Source organism: Suricata suricatta, chromosome 8 (assembly GCF_006229205.1).
Source record: "Suricata suricatta isolate VVHF042 chromosome 8, meerkat_22Aug2017_6uvM2_HiC, whole genome shotgun sequence".
Taxonomy (NCBI): Eukaryota; Metazoa; Chordata; class Mammalia; order Carnivora; family Herpestidae; genus Suricata; species Suricata suricatta.
In genome coordinates, this window is record NC_043707.1 from 40,212,519 (window position 1) to 40,236,109 (window position 23,591).

General features: G+C 47.2%; 2 protein-coding genes across 7 annotated transcripts in view; one reads left to right on the forward strand and one right to left on the reverse strand.

Annotated features, from left to right (window-relative positions):
• Window positions 1-104: 104 nt before the first annotated feature.
• On the reverse strand, window positions 105-20,738 carry PRUNE1 (prune exopolyphosphatase 1). Of its 5 annotated transcripts, XM_029946607.1 has the most exons (9): window positions 20,415-20,738; window positions 19,957-20,175; window positions 11,158-11,250; window positions 10,425-10,627; window positions 8,201-8,385; window positions 7,402-7,560; window positions 6,595-6,689; window positions 4,372-4,530; window positions 105-1,955 (listed from the first exon to the last, which is right to left on the reverse strand). In XM_029946607.1, exons 3-9 carry the CDS (start codon window positions 11,194-11,196, stop codon window positions 1,527-1,529), a joined length of 1,269 nt encoding a protein of 422 aa, XP_029802467.1. In that variant the 5' UTR covers window positions 11,197-11,250; window positions 19,957-20,175; window positions 20,415-20,738; the 3' UTR covers window positions 105-1,526. The 5 variants fall into 5 exon arrangements, with proteins under 5 accessions (XP_029802467.1, XP_029802466.1, XP_029802468.1 ...); XM_029946606.1 differs by lacking the exons at window positions 19,957-20,175; window positions 20,415-20,738 and adding an exon at window positions 18,940-19,177; XM_029946609.1 differs by lacking the exons at window positions 105-1,955; window positions 19,957-20,175; window positions 20,415-20,738 and adding exons at window positions 2,276-3,460; window positions 18,940-19,183.
• MINDY1 (MINDY lysine 48 deubiquitinase 1) overlaps window positions 20,450-23,591 on the forward strand; it is a 9,658-nt gene continuing 6,516 nt past the window's right edge. For both annotated transcript variants that reach the window (XM_029946603.1, XM_029946604.1), the window contains exon 1: window positions 20,450-21,018. The gene's annotated coding sequence lies outside the window, so the exon portion shown is untranslated. The remainder of the gene's footprint in view (window positions 21,019-23,591) is intronic.

Genomic DNA, 23,591 nt, shown 5'->3' on the forward strand with positions numbered 1-23,591 from the left:
CATTCCATAAAGCAGGAAGAAGGGAGATGAATTTTGAGGAGGCTGGAACCATTATCAGAGGGGAGGGCCTGATTATAGTTATAAAAAGAGACAATAAGACACCAAACAGGAAAAAAACTGTATTTAATACTTTAACAAAATGCAAAAGAAGGTACCCAAGTTACAAAACATAAATTCCTTTGGTTCAGAAATCACACAACTATTTTTACCTTCCCATGGCTATAGACATCATCCCCTACAGCGAAGTCACACCATCCCCCTCTTACTGAAGACGTCATGCCAAAACTGTCACACATCCCACTGTTCGCTGGGACCACTGGCAACTTATATGGAATAGGGCCATGGGGCAGGAGAAAGGGGGACAGGTGGGTCTGAAGGCAAAAGGGAGACTCTACACATGCAGAACAAGTCAGTGGGGAAGCGGGGTCTCTCTGTGGGTCACTATGGTATACATTGCACTCCTGCACATGCTACATGAGGCTGAGTCCCTTGGTACAATCACATATATATATGATTCAGCCACCCTGAGCTCTCCCAGGGGGAGAGAGGGATGGCAAGAGGTGGCGTATCACAGAATACCAGAGAGCATCTAGTCCAGACCCTTAGTCTTACTGATGGGGAAGACAAGATATAGAGAAATGAAGGGTCTTGCCAAAAGACACACAGTTCATGGCAGTAGGCATTAGAACTCCATGTTCCCTTTCGATATGAATGAGAAGAGAACAAGACGCACAAGGAATTGACAGGTCTAGGGCATAGAGCCAGGGATCTCACTGCACTTTTACTGTCTTTTGGGAAGACTGCCTAGGTGGTCTTAAGGCATTCCCGGGGTCTTCTGGGTCTTTGCGGGGTCCTATGGCTTTGAGAGATCTAAAGAAACTGAGAGCTGGGCCAGCTGGCGAGGACAGAAGGTAATGGCCTCCTAACTGCTTCCCAACAATCCTAAAAGAGTCATAATAAGCTCAGAATACAACTGTAGCCACCTTGGCCTTGGACACCACTGCTTAACTGGGGGCAGAAAGAGGAATCATTGAGCCGGGTTCTGCTGAAGGCTGGAAACCGCAATAGAAGTTTCCAAAGCACACTCCCTTTTCTATCTAGCTTAAAGTAGGTAACCAACAAATACCTGAATGTATCAGAGAATAAATGAATACAAGGAGACAATGATTGTTTGGTTCAGAGATACTGGTTCTGTTCAAGAGCCTTACTGAGGGTACTTCCTTGTGCCACTCTGCTGGAACTATGCAGGTATTACTTTGTGCCCCTGGCAAATGAAACAGAGGAGTCAGTGCAGATTTGGTGAATTAAATTAAATAATATGATCTGTCTAATGGGTAGAGATCTGGAGAAAAGGCAGAAAGCCATCTCTAAAGCAACTGTTTTCTTTAACTTCATTCTCCTCCCAGGTTCATGAACATAGTACATCAGATCCCAGAGCAATGAAGACAGAACGGCCGATGCATCTCAACACATGCAACTGAGGTGATTCAAGCAACCTCTCTCACCATCTTGACCCCTCCCAGCAGTCACTTCTTAGACAGTGAGGCAATAGTCGACTGTGACAGTGAGATCTGACTGCACTTCTCAAAGATGGCCTCTGCTGAGAGTTTAGGCAGCCCCTGATCCAGGGGGCACTCATCCACCAAGCTGTTCATGGGCGTGGGGGGCAGTGGAGGCTCCTCCTCATCTTGACTCAGTCCAGGAACCAGGGAGTTCCCCGCCCTGTCCAATTCCTTGTCCGCCTGCTCCCTGCACACACCCTCTGTCTCAGGCTGCCCTGAAGGGATCTTCATGGAGTCAAAATATGCTGACAGGGCCTCGTGGAGCAGAGGCAGAAGTTTCTTCCGAGATACCTGGGTGTTGCCCTGAAAATAGGCTTGGAGGTTAGGGTGGGTGCTTGGGGCAGGGGTCAGCTTCAGGGATGGAGAGTGGGAGCGTTCCAGAACTTCACAGATCTAAAGAGGAGACAAAAGGGGGAGGTGGTACATCAAACAGCTGGGATCTCTTAAGTTAGAGACTTCTCTTATACAGGAGAAACATTTTAACCGAATCATCCAGAGTTCAGTATCACTGCTAATACACGTGGTATTTAGAAACAGAAGAAACATTTGATGTTTATTTTTAAGACGGAGAGAGAGAGACAGACTGTGAGCAGGGCAGGGGCAGGGAGAGAGGGAGATACAGAATCCAAAGCTGGCTCCGGTCTCTGAGCTGTCAGCACAGAGCCTGATGCAGGGCTTGAATTTTCGAACCGTAAAATCATGACCTGAGCTGAAGTCACACACTTAACTGACTGAGCCACCCAGGTGCTCCAAAAGCATTTGAGATCATATATTTAATTTAGTAAATCCAAGCCTGGAGAGATTAAGTATCTTGAGCTAAATCACGTAGATGATGGGAGTCTGAACCAGAATCCAAGACCCCTTGACCTACTATTGTTTCCAAGTATATTTCTGGGTTCAAAAACTTGAACAGTATCCTTAGCTAGACTGGGACAAGTGTGTAGATTCAGGTCAGGGGCAAGACAGAGGCAGAAAGAACGAACAGATCAAAGTGGGGTAGGATATATGCCAGGCGTGGTGCCAAGTCTGACCAATTCCAAATGTTACCTACGTAATTGTCACAACTACCTTCAAAGATTTGGATTAGTATAACCTTCATTTACAGGTAGGGAAACAGAGGCTTAGGTTAAGTAACTTGTGTGAGGTTATAGTCTGAATGAAGCAAAACTGACACTCGAACCCAAGTCTGCCACCAAAGCCAGGATTCTAAACCGCTCTCTTACATCATCTCTAACACAGGAAGAGAGAGGCCGACAGGGCGCACTGTGAAGAGGACTCCCATTTCCCAGCACAGAGCAGCCGGGCCAGCGGGGGAGTCTTCTGTTAGGTGCAGAGCTTCGGAAGAGTGTGGTGGGGAGAAGGCGGGGATATTGAGGAAGGTGGGAGAGATACTTCCTATGGCCAAAGCACCCTTTCCTTCTTGACATGATTAGTGAGAGCCGCCATTTACTCCGTGCTCCTCTGTGCCTGGCAACATCCTTTACATACAATATGTTTAATAATCACATCAGACTAACCAGTGGGTAATATTATGCCACATACAGATTCAGAAGTCTACTGATCCGCCTGAGCTCAAAGAGTGGGTAAGTGGCAAATCTGGGACAGGAAATGTGTCCATCTGCCTTTTAAAACTGTAGATCTGGCTCAGTCAGTCGAGCATCCGACTTCATCTCAGGTCATGATCTCACGTTCGTGGGTTCAAGCCTTGCGTCGGGCTCTGTGGTGACAGAGCCTTGCCCACTTCTTCCCCTTTCTTTTCCTCTGTTGGTTACTGGGCAATTAGCCCAGGAAGAAGCTGCTTGCACACTCTCAAAAAATAAAACGTTAGAAAACAGAATAGCTGTGGTTCTTTCCATGGTGCCAGACCAGCTTCCACTGAATGAAATTGCATTTGCTTCCTGGAAGAGAAGAAAGGTGACACATCTTCACTGGATGCAGATTATCTTGCTGTATGCAGACCAGTCTTTAGTAGCAGCCTTTCTGAAGCCCAAGAAACCTGAAAAGTCCCTGGACTGACTCACATCCACATTTAAAAAAATTTTTTTAATGTTTAATTTTGAGAGAGAGTGAGAGAGAGACAGTGTTTGAACAGGGGAGGGGCAGAGAGAGAGGGAGACACAGAATCTGAAGCAGGCTCCAGGCTCTGAGCTGTCAGAGCAGAGGCCGATGCGGGGCTGGAACTCATGAACTGTGAGATCATCACCTGAGCCAAAGTCAGATGTTCAACTGACTGAGCCACCCAGGCGCCTCTTGCATCCACTTTTAAATTCTTCTTCCCTGGGCTAATTGCCCAGTAACCAACAGAGGAAAAGAAAGGGGAATAAGTGGAAAAGGTGGCCAAACAGATCGGGAAGGAACACCTGCGTTTCGATCCCTTCTTTCCAGAATCAGCAGTGTAGACAGTCACTCATCCCTGCGTGGTCACGTAGCAGACAAGGCTTCTCTTGTGTTTCCCATTTTCAAGGCCATAGGGTCAAAAGAAAGGAACTGATTTTCTGGGGTGAAGAATGCAAGATTAAACTAAGAAACGAGTTTGAACTCCAGATTTGTAACACTGACTTTTAATTTAATTTCAAGGTCCTTCTAAGTAGGAACTGTGTCTCTACTTCCCTTTGAATCTCTCTTAATAGTATGATTAAGGATATTCATATATAGAGAGAATGGAGAAAAGCAGGGAGGGAGGCTTCCAGAAAGAGGTCAGGGGACTTCCGTGTAAGTATAAGAACTAAGGAAAGGTTTCACAGCACCAGGCGGTGCTTACAGGCTGAGAAATGTAGGGACCTCGGGCTGGAAAGGGACAGAGACTCACTGTCATCTGGAGTGCCGCACGGGGACAGAAAATAGCCAGCTGCCGTACTGGCTCGTTGTGAGTGTTGAAAAAGATGGTCATGGCGACCAGGACATCACAGTTATGCGCCTGGCAGAAAGCATGGAGGTCAGCGATGAGGCCAGACCTCTGCAGAAAGGCCTGAAAAAGACGAAATGGGGCAGTGAGAAGGGCTACAGCACGACCTTCCTTGTCACCAGTAACAAAAATGTTCACGAAGGTTAGCTTTCCATGTTAACCTGGGTCTTGTACTCTGGAAAAAAGGTATGTAATATTTACTCTGGGTTCTCTATGTGCTGGGAAGCAGTGTGTGGTCTGGGGAGGATATAGGTTTGGGGTTCAGACAGAACTTATTTGGAAATCAGATCTAATAGGTAACTATTAGCTGTATCATCAAGGAGTTGTATTAACCTCCCTGGACTTAAGTTTGAGGCTAAAACATTTACCAAGTGCCTGTTTTAAGAATTAAAACATGATCGTGTACATAACATGCCCGGCACGTACAAGGCTCTCCTGCTCTTGCCATCGACTAAGCAAGGTCTTCGCCTCCTAGGTATTTTCAATCTAACAGAACAGCAGGGCACACGAGTAACAGACACAGGCCAATTGCATCCTCAGCTCCTCACTCTTTGCCAGTCTCTCCTCTCCTCCACAGTCTCATGCAGTACTTCCTCTGCTGAGTACTTACTAACAGCTACTCCAGATCCGGGCTTTTTCTCTGTCCTTGGCATTTCTCATGTGTCAATTTGTACTAGGTCAATTAATGCTACTTGGCAAGCCTTTTCTGTTCGTATGTTTGTTTCCCAAATGAGGAAGCAAGGGAAGACACCAGGTCATTTTGTTTTATTAAAATTATTTAGTATTTTTACACCGTAAAAATTTAGTAGAAAGCTGTGCAGACGATGGAGGAATGTGTTCAGATCCAGGTGCCGACTAACTTAAATCAGATATGGAACCGGGTAGTACAATACCATTATCAAAGTTCCATTCATTCACCCATTCAACAAAATCGACTGAGCACCCACTATGTGCCAGGCACTGCCAAAGGTGCCAATACAGAAGAAACAGGGCCCCAGTTCTGGTGGAACTAATAAACTAACAGAGGAACGTAGACATAAGCAAGGAAACCATGAAATGACCACTTCAGTCCATTACCTGCTAAGAATAAAACAACATTTAAATTTTTTTAGAGATTTTTTGAGCACAAAGGATATTATGTTAGTAACAGCCATCAGAAAAAAATGCTTTTTTTTAAAATTTTTTTTATGTCTTTTTTATTTATTTTTGAGGGACAGAGAGAGACAGCGTGAGCAGGGGAGGGTCAGAGAGAGGGGGAGACACAGAATCTGAAGCCAGCTCCAGGCTCTGAGCTAGCTGTCAGCACAGAGCCCGATGTGGGGCTCGAACCCACATGACCTGAGCCGAAGCCGGCCACTCAACCGACTGAGCCACCCAGGCACCCCAGAAAAAAACTCTTAACAGAGGAGATATCTGAACTAAGACCTGACTGATAAAAAAGAGCCAGCTCTGCAAAGGGGAAAGCCAACTGCAAAGGTCCTGAGGTGTGAGAATGAGCTTAATGGATCTCACAAAAAGAAAGAAAAGGAGTGTGGCTATAGCACTGTGAGTACAGGAGTGGGGCTGGAAGGAGATGAGGTCAGAGAGAGAGAGAGAGAGAGAAAGAGAGACAAGGGCCAGATCAAGGAGGGCCCTATAAACCACAGTAGGACTGTTAGATTCTTTGTTGTCGTTGTTGTTGTTGTTTTATTTAAGTAATCTCTACACTCAAACATAGGGCTCAAACCCACAACCCTGAGATCAGGAGTTGCATGCTCCTCTGACTGAGCCAGCCAGGTGCCCCCAGGGCCTTTAGATTCTATCAGGAGGGCAATGAAAAGGCAGCAAAGGAAGGGAGCTGATGTGATCAGAGTTACATCTGTTTTGTTTTTTCAGACTGACACCTTATAAAGAGATTACTCTGGCTGCTATGGGGAGAACGGTTTGTAGGGGTGCAAAAGAGGAGGCAGGAAATCCGTATGCAGGCTATCGTGGTAGTGCAGGGAGAGGTCACGGACTACCGGAGTGCAGCCGGCATGGGGAAAGGTACATGGGTACAAGATTTATCGTGGAGGGCAGCCAGCAATGAGGGGCAAGGTTACATACATAACTGAAGATGTTCCTTCCCCACCCACACCTTGCTCTTACCTCCAAATCCATATATATTGCACTAATGGCCATATTAATGCCTTGTCTGGAGATGGTCTTCTGGTCCTTTCTCAGCAACTGCTCAGTGGTCAGTCCTAGACGATGAATGTGAGATCAGGGGTCAAACAAGAGAGCCCAGGGTCCCCAGACCAGGAAGGTGAGGAAACCAAGATGGGTCAAAGGTGAGGAAAAACACAGCCTCTCCTTGGGCCAGCGATTAGGGCAGATAACTAAGACCGCTAATTATATAATAAAAAGATTCTTTTAAATAACTGAATCACATTCATTGCCTCTACAGCAAAGGACCATGGAGAGAATAAACGAAGAGACACTTTTGCTATTTCCCCCTTCTGTGTTGTTTTAACTTTCTATAAGTATATTCAGTCCTTTTCTTTATGTCAACAGGTGGTATCTGGGTAAAAAATTATGGAAGTTTTTTTGTTCTCTTCCTTTTTCCTTTGTATATCCACCCTAAATGTTTCTTCTGCTTACCTAAACAGGTATCTAGATCTCACCCAGATAATTTAGCATTCCCTCAGCAGATCTTACTTACATATCGATATTTTCTGATTAGCCCAGAAACCTCTGACACTCTTAACACACTCCTCCCCCTCCTACCCAGTAGCCAGGATAGTAAATCGGTTGATTAGTTCACGATCAGACTCACATACTCCCTCGGTTCTCTCTGCTTCAATCATTATGCGTGCTCTGAAAACCATTTCCCTGGTGTTCAAGCAGACAACGAACAAGTCCTGTCCACCTGTACTCTCGTGCGGGAGGGAGAGAAGTCAGTTTACCGTTTCACACCTGATACATCAAATTTTGCCTTTTGTAGAGAATCAAAGATGTCCTCTCTCTTGGGCAGGTCTGGGAAGAGGGCCTCCAGCTTCTCCACATATCTGTTGTCCTTTGGGGTTGCCTTTCCAACTTTCAGGTCCATGTTGACACAGTCAAGGATGATTGTTCCTGGGGGGATGAGAGGCAGGACTCAAATCCCATGGTCCTCCAATCATAACGGCAGGAATACACACACAACCCTCAAACCCGACGGACATGATACAGGCAAGAGCGCCTGGCAAACTCACTGACAAGAAAACGGGAAACTGGGGCTATGTCCTGAATAGGACCTCCCAAATCCAAACTAAAATGCAGGCAGGCCGAAAGGGTGCCTGCCTGGGCACCCCAATCCTCAGAGATCTTGGAACCGAGTCAGAGAGAGATGACCTCCCTTCTGTAGCCAAATTCCATTAGAGAAACTGAGACCTTGGAAGAGATAGTCTAGTTCAATTCACCATCTCTGTCTCTGTCTCTGTTTCTCTCTCTCTTTTTTTTAAATGGAGAAAATGAGAACAAGAAAGGTTAAGAAAGCTGCTCAAGGTCACACAGCCACCACAGGCAGCTTCTCGGGGCCGTTGTCCTGCGCGTCCTTTCTGCGTTCGCCACAGCCTTCTCATGCCTAATTGCCTCCTGAAAGGACCCAGCTTTTGATATGAGCTGGATAGCTTGGAAAGGGTGCGATTAAGCTAGAAGAGTCTAGACTTTTCCACTCTTCCTTCTCTGGGGCAGATATGGAGGAACTAACCCGAAGGCCACCCCCACCCCTCACCGTGGAGAAGGGCTGCAGTTTGCCTGTCCAGGATCTCTGGTGCCCCCTGCAGGATCCTCTCGGTCACCAGGGTAGCACACGATCCCACCAGCTCCACTGAAACGTGGCAGGGGGGGCAGTGTTTTTGCTCGATGGGCCGATGGTCCAGCACCTCTGCCACTGCCTCCTCGAGGGCTGCGTCACTTCTGCGTGGAAGAGTGAGTGTGGGGACAAGAGAAAGAAAGAGCTGGGGGGACTCCAGCAGCTTTGAACCAAATCTCCGGCTCACCCACGAAGGAAAATGCACATCTTAGGGGAACACTTAGAACTGCTGTCACTTCTACCTCTGCCTCACTGCTCTCGATTCTTTTCTTTCATGCAAGAACCGAAGTCATCTTTCAATAGGATGTAAATGGGAAAAAAACAGTATATAAGTGGACTTGGTGAAGTATCAGTGACAAGTATCTTAGCCACCTATTTGATCTCCTTAGGAGCTGCCTTTCCAATTGCCACCCTTGGCACGCAGTATTTCAATCTCTCTGGTCACTCAGTCCACTTAATGCCCAAATTCCACACAGTGCACCAGATCCTATGGCTTCTATCTTCAACCTTATCCATCCCCTCCTTTCCAACCCTCTGCTATTGCTTTATTCTAAGCCCTCAGTATCTCTCACCCAGATTATTTCATCAATTTCCTAACCAAACACCTACTTCCAGTCTCAGGCCCTCCTAGGATATTGACCACAAGGCTGCAGAGGGATTATTTGAAAAAGGCAAACTTGATTCTGTTAGGATCTGGATTAAATATAATTCACAGTCATTCCCCACTACCCTAACATCAAGTCTAATCTCTTTGGCAAGGCCTACAGGTTTCCACAATCTGGCCCCCACCTCCCTCCCTAGCCTCACCTCTTCCTATGTCCTACTTCCGGGTCACATTTTATGCCCCAGCCATCAAAAACAAATTCCAGTGCTCCCAGTTCGCCATGCTATTTCACGCCTGCCTGCCTCTGCTTATATGAATTCCTCTGCTCTTCCTAACTACCTTACCTCCCCATTCAGGGAACAAACACTCAGAGTGAGATCAGCGCCAACTCTCTTAGGAAACGTTTCCTTGTATCCTCCACTCCCCTCTAGTGTGTTTCACTACTCCATCCTCTCCACACCTATTTGTCCTCTAGACTGTCAGTTATCACACACCTCTAACACCCATCACAATGACACTAATGAGATATTTTCTTATGTGGGAAATAATTTTGCTTTTTGTTTTTAAGTTTTATTTATTTATTTTGAGAGAGAGAGGCAGAGTGGGGGTGGGGAGAGGGAGAGAGAGAATCCCAAGCAGGCTCCATGCTGCTTGGCACAAAGCCTGAGACGGGGTTAGAACTCAAGAACTGTGAGATCATGATGTAAGCGGAAAACTGAGAGTCAGATCCTTAACTGACTGAGTCACACAAGCACCCCCCCGCAAATTTTGCTTTTTAAAAATTAAAAGGAGTTGGGGCGCCTGGGTGGCTCAGTCAGTTAAGCATCCAATTCAATCTCGGCTCAGGTCATGATCTCATGGTTTGTGGGATCAGGCCCCTCATCAGGCTCTGCACTGAGAGTGTGGAACCTGCTTGGGATTCTCTCTCTCCCTCTGTCTCTCTCTGTCCCTTCCCTCCCCTCATCCCCATGCACACATGCTTTTTCTCTCTAAAAATAAATAAACTTAAAAGAAAGTAAAAATAGATTTAAAAATCAAAATTAAAAAGAGTTGCAACTGGGGTGCATGGGTGGCTCAGTTGGTCAAGCATCAGACTTTAGCTCAGGTAATGATCTCATGGTTCGTGAATTTAAACTTTCCACTGGGCTCCCTGCAGTCAAAGTAGAGCCTGCTTCAGATCCTCTGTCCCCGCCTCTCTTCCCCTCTCTGCCCCTCCCCCAATCCTGGATTGCAACCATTATTCAAAGGCTTCTATTACAGTGACTCTGCCACAAAATAATGATACTAAAGGCAGATTTAAATGATTTCTAAATTATCGTTTAGTTTGGCTTCTTTGTGTTTCTATTTCTTTTTGTTACTTGCATAACTGGAGAACTGACAATATTTTCTGTTGATTTTCTGTATCTGCTATGACCCAGCAATTGCAATTAGCCTGTGAGATCCCTGAAAGCAGAAATTCTGTCTTCCTCTTCTTATTTCTTACTCATCAGGGTTTAACATGGCACATGATAAGTATTGGCTTCACTTCCTTCCACTTACTTGGGTAAGACATGATGGTCAACAAGGAGAAGGGTGAGTTGGCCAGCCTGGTGCAAGGCATGGAGGTCAATTTCATCCCGGAAAATCAAGAGGGACTCTGGAATGTTAATCTTCTGAAGGAAGAAGACGTTGTCACCTCGTAGAGGTAGCTCAGAACGTTTTATATTTAAAACTGGCACAAAGACTTCCTCTGTCTCTGTTGTCTGGATGAGCAAAGTGAAAAGAACATACGGCAGTGTTTTGGCATAGACAGCAAAAGTGACAAGATTACCGGACCCTGAGGAGATAGGACCTTGGGGCAGTAACAGCCTTTCTCAAAGCCACAAATTACCCAGTTGATAAATTTAAAAGGACAACCCTTGCCCTCTCTCCTTAGTACACATGAAGGTCAGCAAGACAGCTCATGGAAAAGACCTAGTTCTAGATGCTGCAGAGAAGGGATTATTAATCCTCAAGAGCTGCCCTGGGCATGAGGTCACTGGTACCCAGAAGAACTTGATAACAAGCTGCTTGAATTTGCCTTCTGCCCTACCAATTCTTCCACACACAGGCACTCCTGTGATCCTCCCGGGAGCACTGCAAATAGCATCCTTTCAGATGTCACAGATTGTCACCTGAGGCTCAGTAAAGTTGAGGGATTTCACTGACCCAAGAGTAAGCGGTGTTGAGTAGCAGAGCTGGGTTTTGGATCCAGGTCTTTTCATTCTAAGGTGCTCTGCTGCTAAGTACTCACCTTCGTCAGGTAAAAAGCCAGGGCAAGGGCTGACACCATGGAGTCCAAGTCACAGGCTTCATTGCCCAGTACGACATGTAGCGGCCGGGGCTCCTATTGAGGAAGGAGAGCGGAACACTAGCGGATGCTCCTCTGTCCGTTCCCACTGCCCGTCTCCCTGAGCAGGGCTTTGCACACACCCTCTCCCTGACCTTCACCAGGGAGGAAGGTCAGATAATCTCACGAGTCCTCATTTCATGGATGAGGATATCAGCAGAGAGGCCACCTGTGTTTACCCACTCCACATACACCCAGGAAGTAGAAAAGGGCCCTTTCTTCTACTATACTGCCTCCTTGATTGTTAACTTAAAGAACAGCAGTAAAGAATTCTCTAACTTCTTATGCTTCCTTGGGCACTGGAGAAATCAAAGGTAGAGCAGTTGGGATAGGTGATCTATTCAGGCTGCAGCAACTCGTTTGTGTCCTCCCCCCCCACCCCGATCCTGCTGTTTTCAAAATAGGGGAAAATATCCTTTCACTTCTAAATCATAAAAGGCGAAGAAATTTTGAAAATAAAGGTAAAATAAAATCTAGCCCGTGATCCAGTTATCCAGTCCATGAAAACTCCCCCAACTCAGAGGAGCCTCAGTGATAACCAGACAGAAGCGACATGCACTATTCAAGACGCAGACACTTTTCCTGGCAGGTTCCGACGAAAGCAAGAATAGTTGTCGCTGCTGGAACTTTTATTTTTATTTATTATTCTCTATTATTTTTTTTAAAGTAGTCTCTATGCCCAATGTGGGGCTTGAACTCGTGGGCCCGAGACCAGGAGTGGCCTGACTGAGACAGCCAGGTGCCCTGAAATTAAAAAAAAAATTTTTTTTAATGTTTATTTTTGAGAGAGAGACAGAGAGACAGAGCAGGAGCAGGGGAGGGGCAGAGACAGAGGGAGACACAGAATCGGAAGCAGGCTCCAGGCTCTGGGCTGTCAGCACAGAGCCTGAAGTGAGGCTCATACTCATGAACCATGAAATCATGACCCAAACTGAAGTCAGATGCTTAACTGACTGAGCCACCCAGGCGCTCCCAGGAACTTTTATTTTTAAAGCTTTGAGGAGTGCAACTGCTGATGAGAATGGAGAGGCAAAGGATATCTGTTATTATTAACCTGTCCCCTTGCAACCCCCTTGCTATCAGCGTCTTAAACAATACCCAGAAGAGGTAGGTACTTCAAGAATTATGTCCACGGCTCAGTTTAGGGTGCAAGAACTCTCTCTTACCAATTTACTTTGGAACTTCTATCTCCACCTGCTTCTGAGAGAGGAAGGGATAAGGACAAAATGAGACACTGGTGACAGCAGAGATTCCTAATTTCAGCACTAGTGGCTTTTGGGCCTGGGTCATTCTTTGTTGTAGGGGCTGTGCTGTGTGTGGGAGAGGTTTGGCAGCGTCCCCAGACTCTACCCACAAGATGCCAGGAGCACCCCCAGTCATGACAATCAAACGTGTCTCCAGATTTGCCAAATATTCCCGGGGTGGTGGGGAGCCACCAGAATCATTCCTAGCAAATAGGGAAAAATCCAAACACTCTGACTTCTTCACTCAGGGAAGATTTACTAGATGCAAGAGTTTAGAAAAGTAGGAAAGAGGTTCAGGGGAACAAAAGATAGCAAGCAAGAGTTATCAAGTAACATAACTATAAGAGGAAAGGGAATCATCTTGCCTGATTGGCTGGTACCTTCCCTCCCCCAGAAAGCTACAGCCAGAAAGGTATAATTTTAGAGGATTTTGGTGTCATAAATTGCCCTACCCAGTAACTAAACAGGCTTCTTTCCCCTTAAGTTTTATTTATTTAAGTAATCTCTACACCCAACATGGGGCTCGAACTCACAACCTGAAGATCAAGAATCAGATGACCTAACGGTGACTCAGGTTTTTTTGTTTTGTTTAGTTTTAAGTTTATTTACTTATTTTGAGAGAGAGAGCATAAGCAGAAGAGGGGCAGAGAGAGAGAGAGATGGAGAGAGACCAAGCAGCACAGACAGAGCATGACACAGGGTTCAAACTTATGGAGTATGAGATCATAACCTGAACCAAAATTAAGTCAGATGCTTAACCGACTGAGCCACCCAGGTGCCCCCCACACCCTAGTTTTCGTTTTTAAACTACTCCCCCTGCCCCCACATCTTCTACTCCCTCCCTCAGAGAAGTACAGAAGGCAGAGGTTTTGCACAAAGGACCTCTGGAGAAAGTCTGCCTTGAGGTCCTCCCCTGCACCCAAGTCTCTAAGCCTACCATGAGTGGGTGGCAGCCCAGACCCACTCACACTGAAGAGCACAGGAGAGGGGAGATTCCTTTCAGTACTAAACTCTTTTCCTACCTAAGAGGAGAATTGGGTACTATAGTAACTCTAACTTACAACTGCTCCTTCTGATAGCAGAGAACATCCCCCTGTTTCCTGGATACCAAGAACCGCCCAGATGGCTGTGGACCAGAGTGACAACAAAGGTAAGTGGCCGCAGACATAACTTGCTCATTGAAGCAGTGGAGGGGAAGGGGAGCACCATGGTCCCTAGAAAGGGACCTGTATAAACATGAGTGGCCATATGGCCCTGACTCTAATGGAAAAAGGTAAGAGGAACAGGGACTAGGCAGAGCGAGTGGGACAGACCTAGTGCCAGGTCCTCTGGGAGACTTTCCAACACTCACTGGCACTAGTGCTGCTCCAGCTGGGTCGGGATGGGTCACAGCCCCGGCACAGAGGGGGTCTACGTAGGGGAGCAGAAAAGGAGGCACCACATACAACTCTGTGACTCTGAGGAGAGATGAGATCCAGACGAACGTGAATAACTAGCCCCTTGTGCTTGTTCAAGCCAAGACAGCAGCCAAAAGGAATGAGTATCAAAGGAATCCTCTGGGCTTTCAGCATATCCCAGAGCAGGCCTGAGCAGAGGCTGTGGTGGCACTCACCTCCCCGGTCACAGTCTACCATCACCCCAGGCTGTCCGGTCTACTCACCACCCACAACACCTTTAAGCAGCAGAAATGTCACTGGGAGAGACCACAGACTAGGGTTGAATCCCGGCCATGCTTCTGACCTGTTAGGAGACTTGGGCCTCTCCAAGCTTCTTTGTTTATTTGAAAAATGACAGTTGTGTAACTGATTTCATGCAGTTGTTCTGAGGCTTAAATGAGATCGCCCATAAGTGCCTACCTACTCTGTGGCTAGAAGGATGGCCACCTACTGTCTGCCCATCCCTGCCCCCTTTTTTTTTTAATTTTTTTTTATTTTTTAATGTTTTTTTAAAATTTATTTTTGAGAGAGAGAGAGAGCGTGAGCAGGGGAGGGTCAGAGAGAGTGGGAGACACAGAGTCTGAAGCAGGCTCTAGGCTCTGAGCTGTCAGCACAGAGCCTGACATGGGGCTCGAACCCACGAACTGTGAGATCATGACCTGAGCCGAAGTCGGATGCTTAACCGACTGAGCCACCCAGGCGCCCCTATCCCTGCCCCTTTGTGCCACCTGAAGGTCTTGTCTCCGTGACACCCTCCCTGGCCACCCAGCCTGAGCAATCCTCTTCCTCTAGGCCTCCAGCTTCCAGCACCCGTGGCCCTCACATGGCACTGCTACCCTAAGGAACTCGCCCTCTTTTCATGGGCATGGATCTTAACCTTTCACACAGGCTACAACTTAGGCAACCATATCCAAATGGGGACACTTGAGAGAATGAAAAGGGTGCAATAAAGGGTTATGTCTGAATAAACGAAAACTGTCGTGGGCTGCCCAGCTTATAAGGCACCCCTCTCCTCTTCACTTAAATGTGTGTATCTCGGAAACCCCCACCTCCACCCTATCCCCCATTAGACGAAAGCAAAGCCAAAGAGCCTTGGTTTATGACCGTCAGAGGAAGGCTTGAGGGCAGATACAGCTATACTTAGAGCAGGAGGAAACTGAGCTGCGAGAGGGAAGAAACGCAATCTAAGAGCCCCAAGTCAATATAAACGTCTCGTTTCTTAAACAAACAAAAACACCCAAACCCACGAGTGACAGAGTGACAATGGCTGCGTCCTGATGAGTGGCCTTGTGTGGGAAAAAGGATGGGCTTCAGGGCTGGCAAAGTCAACCACTTCCCTTCTGAGGCTGAATATGGTCTGATGCCTAGTCTACAAAATAGTTGAGGGAGGGAAAAAAAGAGCCAGGGAGCCAGAGATAGAGAAGCCTGCCCTCCATCCCCCACCTCAGCACAGAGAATGGTATAGATACTGAGGAAAGGACTGTAAGGCCTGAAGGGTAGCCGGCCACTCCTTATCGATGCCCTATGTGACACACATGTCGTCTGCAGCTGGATGAATACCTACACAGGAATGCAGCCCTACCATGAAGCAAAGGTTTTTACGCACTAGAAGTGAAAGGTGACTCACCATGAATAGGACATTTGGTTAAACAGGATTTTTTGTAAAATGGAACATCCAGGGGCTCCTGGATGGCTCAGTCAGTTAAGCGTCTGACTTGGGCTCAGATCATAATCTTGTGGTTTGTGGGTTTGAGCCCCGTGTCAGGCTCTCTGCTGACAGCTCAGAGCCTGGAGCCTGCTTTGAATTCTATGTCTCCTTCTCTCCCTCTCTGCCCCTCCCCCACTCATGCTCTCAAAAAATTAAATAAACGTTAAAAAAATTTTAAACATAAATGGAACATCCATGAGAGACTTATATACAGAGAACAAACAGGGTGGATAGAGGGGTGGAAGAGCAGGGAAAGTGGGGGATGGGCATTGAGGAGGGCACTTATTGGGATGAGCAATGGGTATTGTATGGAAGCCAGTTTGACAATAAATTATAAGGAACATCCTAAGGGCACTTGGGTGGCTCAGTCGGTTAAATGTCCAACTTCAGCTCAGGTCATAAGCTCACAGTTCGTGGGTTCGAGCCCCATGTCATGTGCTGACAGCTCAGAGCCTGGCAGCTGCTTGGGATTCTGGGTCTTCCTCTCTCTCTCTGTCCCTCCCCCCACTTGGATTCTGTCTCTCTCAAAAATAAAGAAATGTTAAAAATAAATAAAGAAAATGGAACATCCCACTATCGTTGTGGCAGAGACTGTAGAAAATTTCTCTGATATCAGGGGTGCCTGGGTGGCTCAGTCAGCTAAGTGCCCTGAGCACCTGACTCTTAATTTCCGCTCGGGTCATGATCCCAGGGTGGTGGGATCAAGCGCCACATTAGGCTCCACACTGAGTGTGGACCCTGCTTGAGATTCTCTTTCTCTCCCTCTCCTTCAGGCCCCTCCCTCATTCCCATGCACATTCTCTCTCTCTCTCAAATAAAAAAATATGTTTAAAAAAAATTTTTTTAAGATTTTTATTTATATTTATTTTTGAGAGACAGAGACAGCACGAACAGGGGAGGGTCAGAGAGAGAGGGAGACACAGAATCCGAAGCAGTCTCCAGGCTCTGAGCTAGTTGTCAGCACAGAGCCTGATGGGGGGTTCGAACCCACGAACTGTGAGATCATGACCTGAGCTGAAGCCGGAAGCCAGACACTTAACCAACTGAGCCACCCAGGCACCCCTCAAATAAAAAAATATGTTAAAAAAAACTTTCTCTGGTATCAGATGGCAAAAGTAAATCAACAGAGAAATTAGCTGGTTATATCATATGTAAAAGTCAAGCATTCACATTTCCCTAAAAATTATACCAAAGCTTAACAGAAACACTCAAACTTAATAGAGTCTGTCTAAATCATGTCTTTCTTTACATTTACATTTTTTCACTGTGTACATTTACCACTTCTATAATTAAAAAACAATCTAGTATTTATCCATTCTAAGTTTACTTATTTATTTTGAGAGACAGAGCACTAGCAGAGGAAGAGCAGAGAAAGAGGGAGAGAGAGAATCCCAAGCAGGCTCTGCTGACCACGTGGGGTCTGATGCAGGGCTTGATCTCACCAACCATGAAATCATGACTTAAGCTGAAATCAAGAATCAGACGCTGAACCTACTGAGCCACGTGGACACCCCTCCAGTATTTATTTTTACTTTTTTAACGTAAGTGCTATGCCCAACGTGGGGCTTGAACTCACCACCCTGAGATCAGGAGTCACATGCTCTACTGACTAAGCCAGTCAGGCACCCCTATAATTAAAAGCAGTCTACATTGTTGGCAACCACCTGTGTCCTGCCACCAATTCCTCCACTGAGATTCCTAGGCTCTGATTTTTTTTGTTTCTTCCAGCCCTGGTCAGGCTGTGTGATAATAACTCTAAGATACAACCTCACTTCCACAAGTTCACAAATCTGGAAAAAGAAAGCTCTAGATCTTTCTTCTTGGGGGATGAATGCAAGCAGAGAAATGTCAGGATACCAGCACTACTGGAAAAATCCAGTATTTTCCAGCTTCCTACTGCTGTAGGAGATACATTGTTAACCTGGGTGTACTCGGGAATAAAGGTGTCTTAGGACAGATGCATGCAATGAAAGGCCATTTGGCGATGTGTCAGGTCTAAGGACTCTTACCAAATGGTGAGAAGGAGACCTGCCATTTGGGTTTTTGGGAGGAAAAAAATTCCAACTGCTTAGCACTTGGAACAGTGCCACAAACATTCTTCATCAGTCCTCCAATGGGCTCCCCATGGTGGAAATCAGAGGTAACCAAACAAACTGGTTCCAAATTGCCCTATGCATTAAATCAACTTTCCCAAAGTTTGTATTTCACAAGAATAATTTAGTATGATCGTATTAGAATTGTCCTTTTCCCTATACTTCAGGTGAGGACATTAACTTATGCTAGAAGCTGAATCTACAAAAGGAAATAATAGGTGACTTTAAGGATTTGTTAAAGACTAGGATCGATCGCCCAAGGTAATTTGCAGAGTTTAAAGATACTTAAAAAGGAAAGCATAGTCAACCATCCCTCTAGGTCTTCACAGGGGCAGTGTAACTAAGAGTAGGGGGGCCAAGGGACCTCTTGGAGCCTCTCTCTGGTCAGCTTTATGCTGCTAACTGGGAGTAGCAAGCCTAATGCTGCATGACCAGTCAGCCCGGCTGGCAGATTCCAACAAGCTCAGAGTGCCGAAAATAAGCCACAAAAGATTCAGGAGTCAAGCTTATAGTTTTGATTCCAAACACACTTTGGGCTTATCCCTTCCAGGTGAGGGATTCTTATGTAATTTACATGCGGGTTAAGGCCAAAGAAGAAATCTGAAGGCAAAGGAATGCTAGTTTTTGGTCAACAACTGATATGCCTGCAGTATTGAGCACGTTTAGCTTAAAAAAAAAAAATGAAAGGAAAACACCATGACCACCTCAAAGCTAGAATGGGTTCGGCCCGCCAAGACAGAAACTGCCCGTCCGAGGCAATAAGGCTGTGGGCACAGGTTCCCTCGTACCCCCGGGGCTCACATGGAGGCCAAGGAGGCCTGGTGAGCGGAGAACTGAAAGAGGGGCGGGGAGAAAGGGATAAATACACCTCGAGGGGACACGACTGGCGGCACCATAGTCCTTCACCTTTTGACGAGCTGACCCGGGCGACAGCGACAGCGAGCAGAGGCTCAGATGCAGCTCCCCGACCCACAATTCCTCCTCCCAGCTTTGGGGAGACCCCAAAGGCAGGAGCCAAAAACGGGGAGACAGCGGCATTTCCCAGAGCTAGATTCTCGTTCCTCACTTCTCCGGCCCCAAGGCTGATCAGAGCCCAAGCCCCGTCCCCACAATTCCGTGTTCCCTCCCCACACACCCTCGGGGCTCCCCAGATCCACATCTTCGTTCTTCCTGGACCCCATACTCCACAGACCGGGATTCGTTACCTGCAGAGCGGCTCGACAACCCTGCAGGTAGTCCTCCATGGTGAAGTCCCAAGCTGTGCCACCGCCCCTGGCCGTGGAGAGGTTACTAAGCGAACACTCCCCGCCCCAGACTCAGGGGCTTGGGGCGAAAGTCAGGAGTCGGGACTCGAACCTGCCACACAGCGCTTCAATCCCAACCCCTGGAGGAAGTGCGTAATCCGGCGCTCCTGGAGTCCGACGTCGCCCCGCCCCCAGCGGCGGAGGCGGAGCTCTGCGCCCAGAGACTCACGGGACCCCTTCCCGGCTGGGCGAATTGGGGCGTGGCGCAGGGCGTGCTGGGAAACGTAGTACAGAAGCTCCGAAATGGCCCCAAGACTCGAAGGAAGAATTTTTCGAGATTACTAATTTGACAGAGAAATATATATGTGTCCGTGTAACCTATATTTGTTGCATTTGAACTTTCCCTTTCGACTCAGGCTAAGTATAGCATCTTTCCATACATTATGCCGAGCATCTGGTTGACATCTTAAATTATACATGTCAAAAACAGCTCTTCGTCATCCTTTCTCGAATTCTCCCCTTTACCAAGCTGACCCTTTGCCACCAGGTTTCCGATTGTCCATGTTATTAAAACAATAGAATAATATTTGACACCTCTTCTTAATATCTACGGTCTCTTGCCAGCTCCTGCTGCTAATTCCTTTACAACTTGGTAGCCTGTTTTTTTCTATAGCCTCAGCAAATGTCTCCTTCTCCTGGACTGTTTTAACCTGCGTTTCTTGTTTGTTTGTTTGTTTGTTTTGTTTTTGTTTTTGTTTTTTTGCTTCCTGCCTCCCTAATTGTTCAAACTGCCATTTCAGCCTTCAGGGTTGCTTGAAGTTTCATCCTGCCAGAGCCCTGTGAGTCAAGTTAGGAGAGCCCTTCAAAATGTAGAGCTGGGTTCCAAGTTCCTTAACTGCCACCTTCCAGCCCCACAGTAGTGCAGAGCACTGCAAATAAATACTCTCATCATCAAATACCCATCCCTTTATTTCTTACCGCCAGCTTTTCCTGCTCAACCCTCCCTGCCCGCCTAGGAGTTGAGAGAGGTGACTGATAGGAAACTGAGGCCTGTGCTGGGAACCACGACCCGGGCACAGGGGTATCCGATCTCTTGCTTCCTCAGCTAGTTCTGTCGCCACTGCCGCTCTTCCCGGTGTCCGGAGAGTCCTCCACACCTTCTGCACCACCAGGGGCACAGACCAAACAGTTCCATTTCTAGAAAGAAAGAAGTTAAGAAAGAAAGAAAAAGATACAGTAAGGACTTAGAAAGTAGCAGGATTTTTTAACTTTAAATGAGTAAATATGCACATGTTCTGCTCTTTGGCCCTGCATCTGTGGATCCAGAGCAAAGGCCGGCCCTCCCTGGGGTGAAAACCCAAATCCACCAGGCAGCTGCTGTCCAGCCCTGCTTCTCCCCACGCTCAGCAAGGGCACTTGCTCTTCCCTGTTCTCACCAGAGAGGCACAAGTGCTCCGTCCCTTTCAGCGGCAGGGGGAGGGAAGAGAAAGGGTCTGTTGTTTTCCTCCCCTTGTTTCTCTCTCCCTCACTGCTGATCACCAGTCTGCTGACCAGGTCAGAAAGCCCTGATGGAAATTCTTCCGTGTCGGGCAAGCCCCTCCTCCTCCAGGGAGCTTGTCCTTGACTAATATTTTTCTTTGTCCTGATGGGAAAAAGGGAGAGAGAGAGAGAAAGAAAAAAGAAAAACCACAAACTTCCTTTGAAAACCACCAGCTAGTCGTCCGGGCCTGGAGCGCACGCCCTAGATTCGGCAACTCAGGAATCCCGAAGACGCTCCCGGCGACCTGGGAGCACTGTGGCTGCACCCCACCTGCCCCCACCCTTCTCTGGTGACCCCGGTCGTGGGCGTGGGTCCGGAAGTGGCCTCCACCAAGCCTGGACTGCCGCTCATCAACCTGTGTAGACCTGTGTAAGCTCTGGCCTTGACAGCTGGGAGGTAGCTGGGAAGGTGGTGGCGCCCCTGATTGTAGCGACTCCCCCATTGAACTGCCACAGCTGGACCGTCCTCCTCGGTCCTGGAACAGCATCCACGTCTTTAAGGTAAAAACTTTGTTTTAACCGTCTCCTTTACTTCCCCTCCAAACCCCAGTTCTCTTTTTCCTCTCGAGCTCTGGCGGGGTGACATGGACTAGCCCTCCACTCTGGGTCTCTGTGAGTCTGGATTATGAGAGGAGATAAGGCAGGAGGACTATTTAAAAAAGGCTTGGTCCCTTCGTTTACTTCTTTTAACGAAAACTTCCCCAAGTCTGCTTGCAAGCAAACAGGGCATGATCGTGGCAGTTGACTTCTTCGGGGGTGCAAAATTTTAAACTGGTAATTGCATGAAAATTTGGGTCAGACTGAGAAAGATTGCTGTGGGAAAGTTCCTGGGTGTGTGTGTGTGTGTGTGTGTGTGTGTGTGTGTGTGTGTGCGTGCGTGCATGTGGCTTCAATAAGCCACCCACCCGTTTTATATGCTTCTTGCAACTTTTGGCTATTTACTGCCACTGCGAGGGAGGGGCCCGGGCTATTTTCACTCCCTCACCCACCACCGGAGGATAATTCCAGCAGCAGAGAATGCGTAGGGCTCAGAAGAGAGGAAAATAATGAAATCCTGATTTGTTTGAGTGCCCTCCCCCTCCTCTTTTCCTGCTCTGATCTGCTCGGTGCCCAGCCCACCAGGAGCTCACCTTGTAGAGCGGAATCCTCCCTTCCATCTCCTGCCCCTTCGCTTAAGACTTAGTTCACTTAGCTTTGCCCAGTTTGTCTGAGACCCAACTCCATCCGTGTCCAGCTCCTGGTTTCCTTTGGCTCATTCTCCTCACCAGCCATCTGCCCAACCCCCACTAAATTATTGATCATTTCTGGACAGAAAAGGAAACAACGCTGCTTGTCTTCAAGCTCTTTCAACTTTCCCAGGCTCTGGTTTCTGCTTCCAAAACTCAGCCAAAGTGTCATTTGGGAGGGGAGGAGAAAAAGGAGAGGAGAGAGAAAAAATAGTGGAAGGTGTGCAGGCAATTATTGCTAGTCGGATTCTAAATTAACGCCATGTAATGAGATGCCGCTAGCCTAAATGAGAATTTCTCAGGAGGTGTATCAATAGGGGTGACTCGACTTCTTTCGATAACTTTTATGTCTTTCTTTCAACTTCATCTCTTAACCTGGCCCTGAATTCCTGCCGTTTTACAAGAAGGAACCATAGTCTCAGGTTAGGAGGGAGCTGGAGAAAAGACAAGAGACTTCCAACAAGTCTTAATTTCTCCCTTTTCTTACCGTGAGTCAGGGGGAGAGGGGAGCTAAGGGATTGAAGAGACTGATTTTCTAGGAGACAGGGTTTGTGGCTTTTAATTTTTTTGCTACCCACAGCCTTAAATGTCTGTGCTAGATTTGATGCTTAATGCTGATAGAGAGCAGGTTAAACAGGCACAGCATTTATATCTAACACAACCTATGTGGGAATAGATAGAACATGTGCACAGGAAGGAGAATGTAGGGGGAGTATTTCCTTTTTTTCTAAGTTTTAATTTTTTAATATTAAAAAATTTTTATAGTTTATTTTGAGAGAGAGAGTGAGCATGAGTGGGGGAGGAGGAGAGAGAGAGGGAGAGAGAGAATCTCAAGCAGGAGAGAATCCACACTGTCAGCACAGAGCCCAATGAGGGGCTCAAACCCATAAACTGTAAGATCATGACCCGAGCTGAGGTTGGATGCTTAACCAACTAAGCTACCCAGGGGCCCTTTTAATATTTTTAAAAAACGTTTATTTACTTTTGAGAGACAGGGCGAGAGTAGGGGAGGGGCAGAGAGGGAGGGAGACACAGAATCCAAGCAGGCTCCAGCACAGGGCTGTCAGCATAGAGCCCGATGCAGGGCTTCACCTTTCAGGCCACGAGATCATGACCTCATAACCTCATGACCTGAGCTGAAGTTGAACACTTAACCAACTGAGCCACCCAGGTGCCCCCTTTAAGTTTTAATTTTAATTCCAGTTAGTTAACAGTGTTATATTAGTTTCAGGCGTACAATATAGTGATTCAGCCCTTCTATACGTAGCCCTGTGCTCATTACAAGGGAGTATTTCTTAGGTAAGTCAATAAACAGCATGTTCACATTCCATAATATATGAAGAGTGGACAAGAGAGTATCTCTGGGTTTAGGTGATTGCGTTTCAGAAAGGAACTGGGAAGCTGGCTATGCCAACTACACCTGTCAAGAGAGTACTGACAGGGCGCCTGGGTGGCTCAGGGGTTAAGCGTCCGGCCTGGGCTCAGGTCATGATCTCACTGTTCGTGGGTTCAAGCCCCGCGCTGGGCTCTGTGCTGACAGCTAGCTCAGAGCCTGAGCCTGCTTCGGATTCTGTGTCTCCCTCTCTCTCTGACCCTCCCCTGCTTGCACTGTCTCTCTCTCTGTGTCTCTCAAAAATAAATAAAAAACATTTAAAAAAAGAGGGTAATGACAGCATTTGTGGGGGGCAGTGGTTTTGTGCCGGAATCTGAAGTTGCCTCTCAGAACCCACCTCTGATTCAAGTCCACATGACCCACATTTCCCCTACTGACAGGAAGCCCCTCCCAAACCTTTTTGCTGTGGTTTGAGATTGTGTACAGTTCAGTAGAGTCCTTGGAGGAGAAAGACT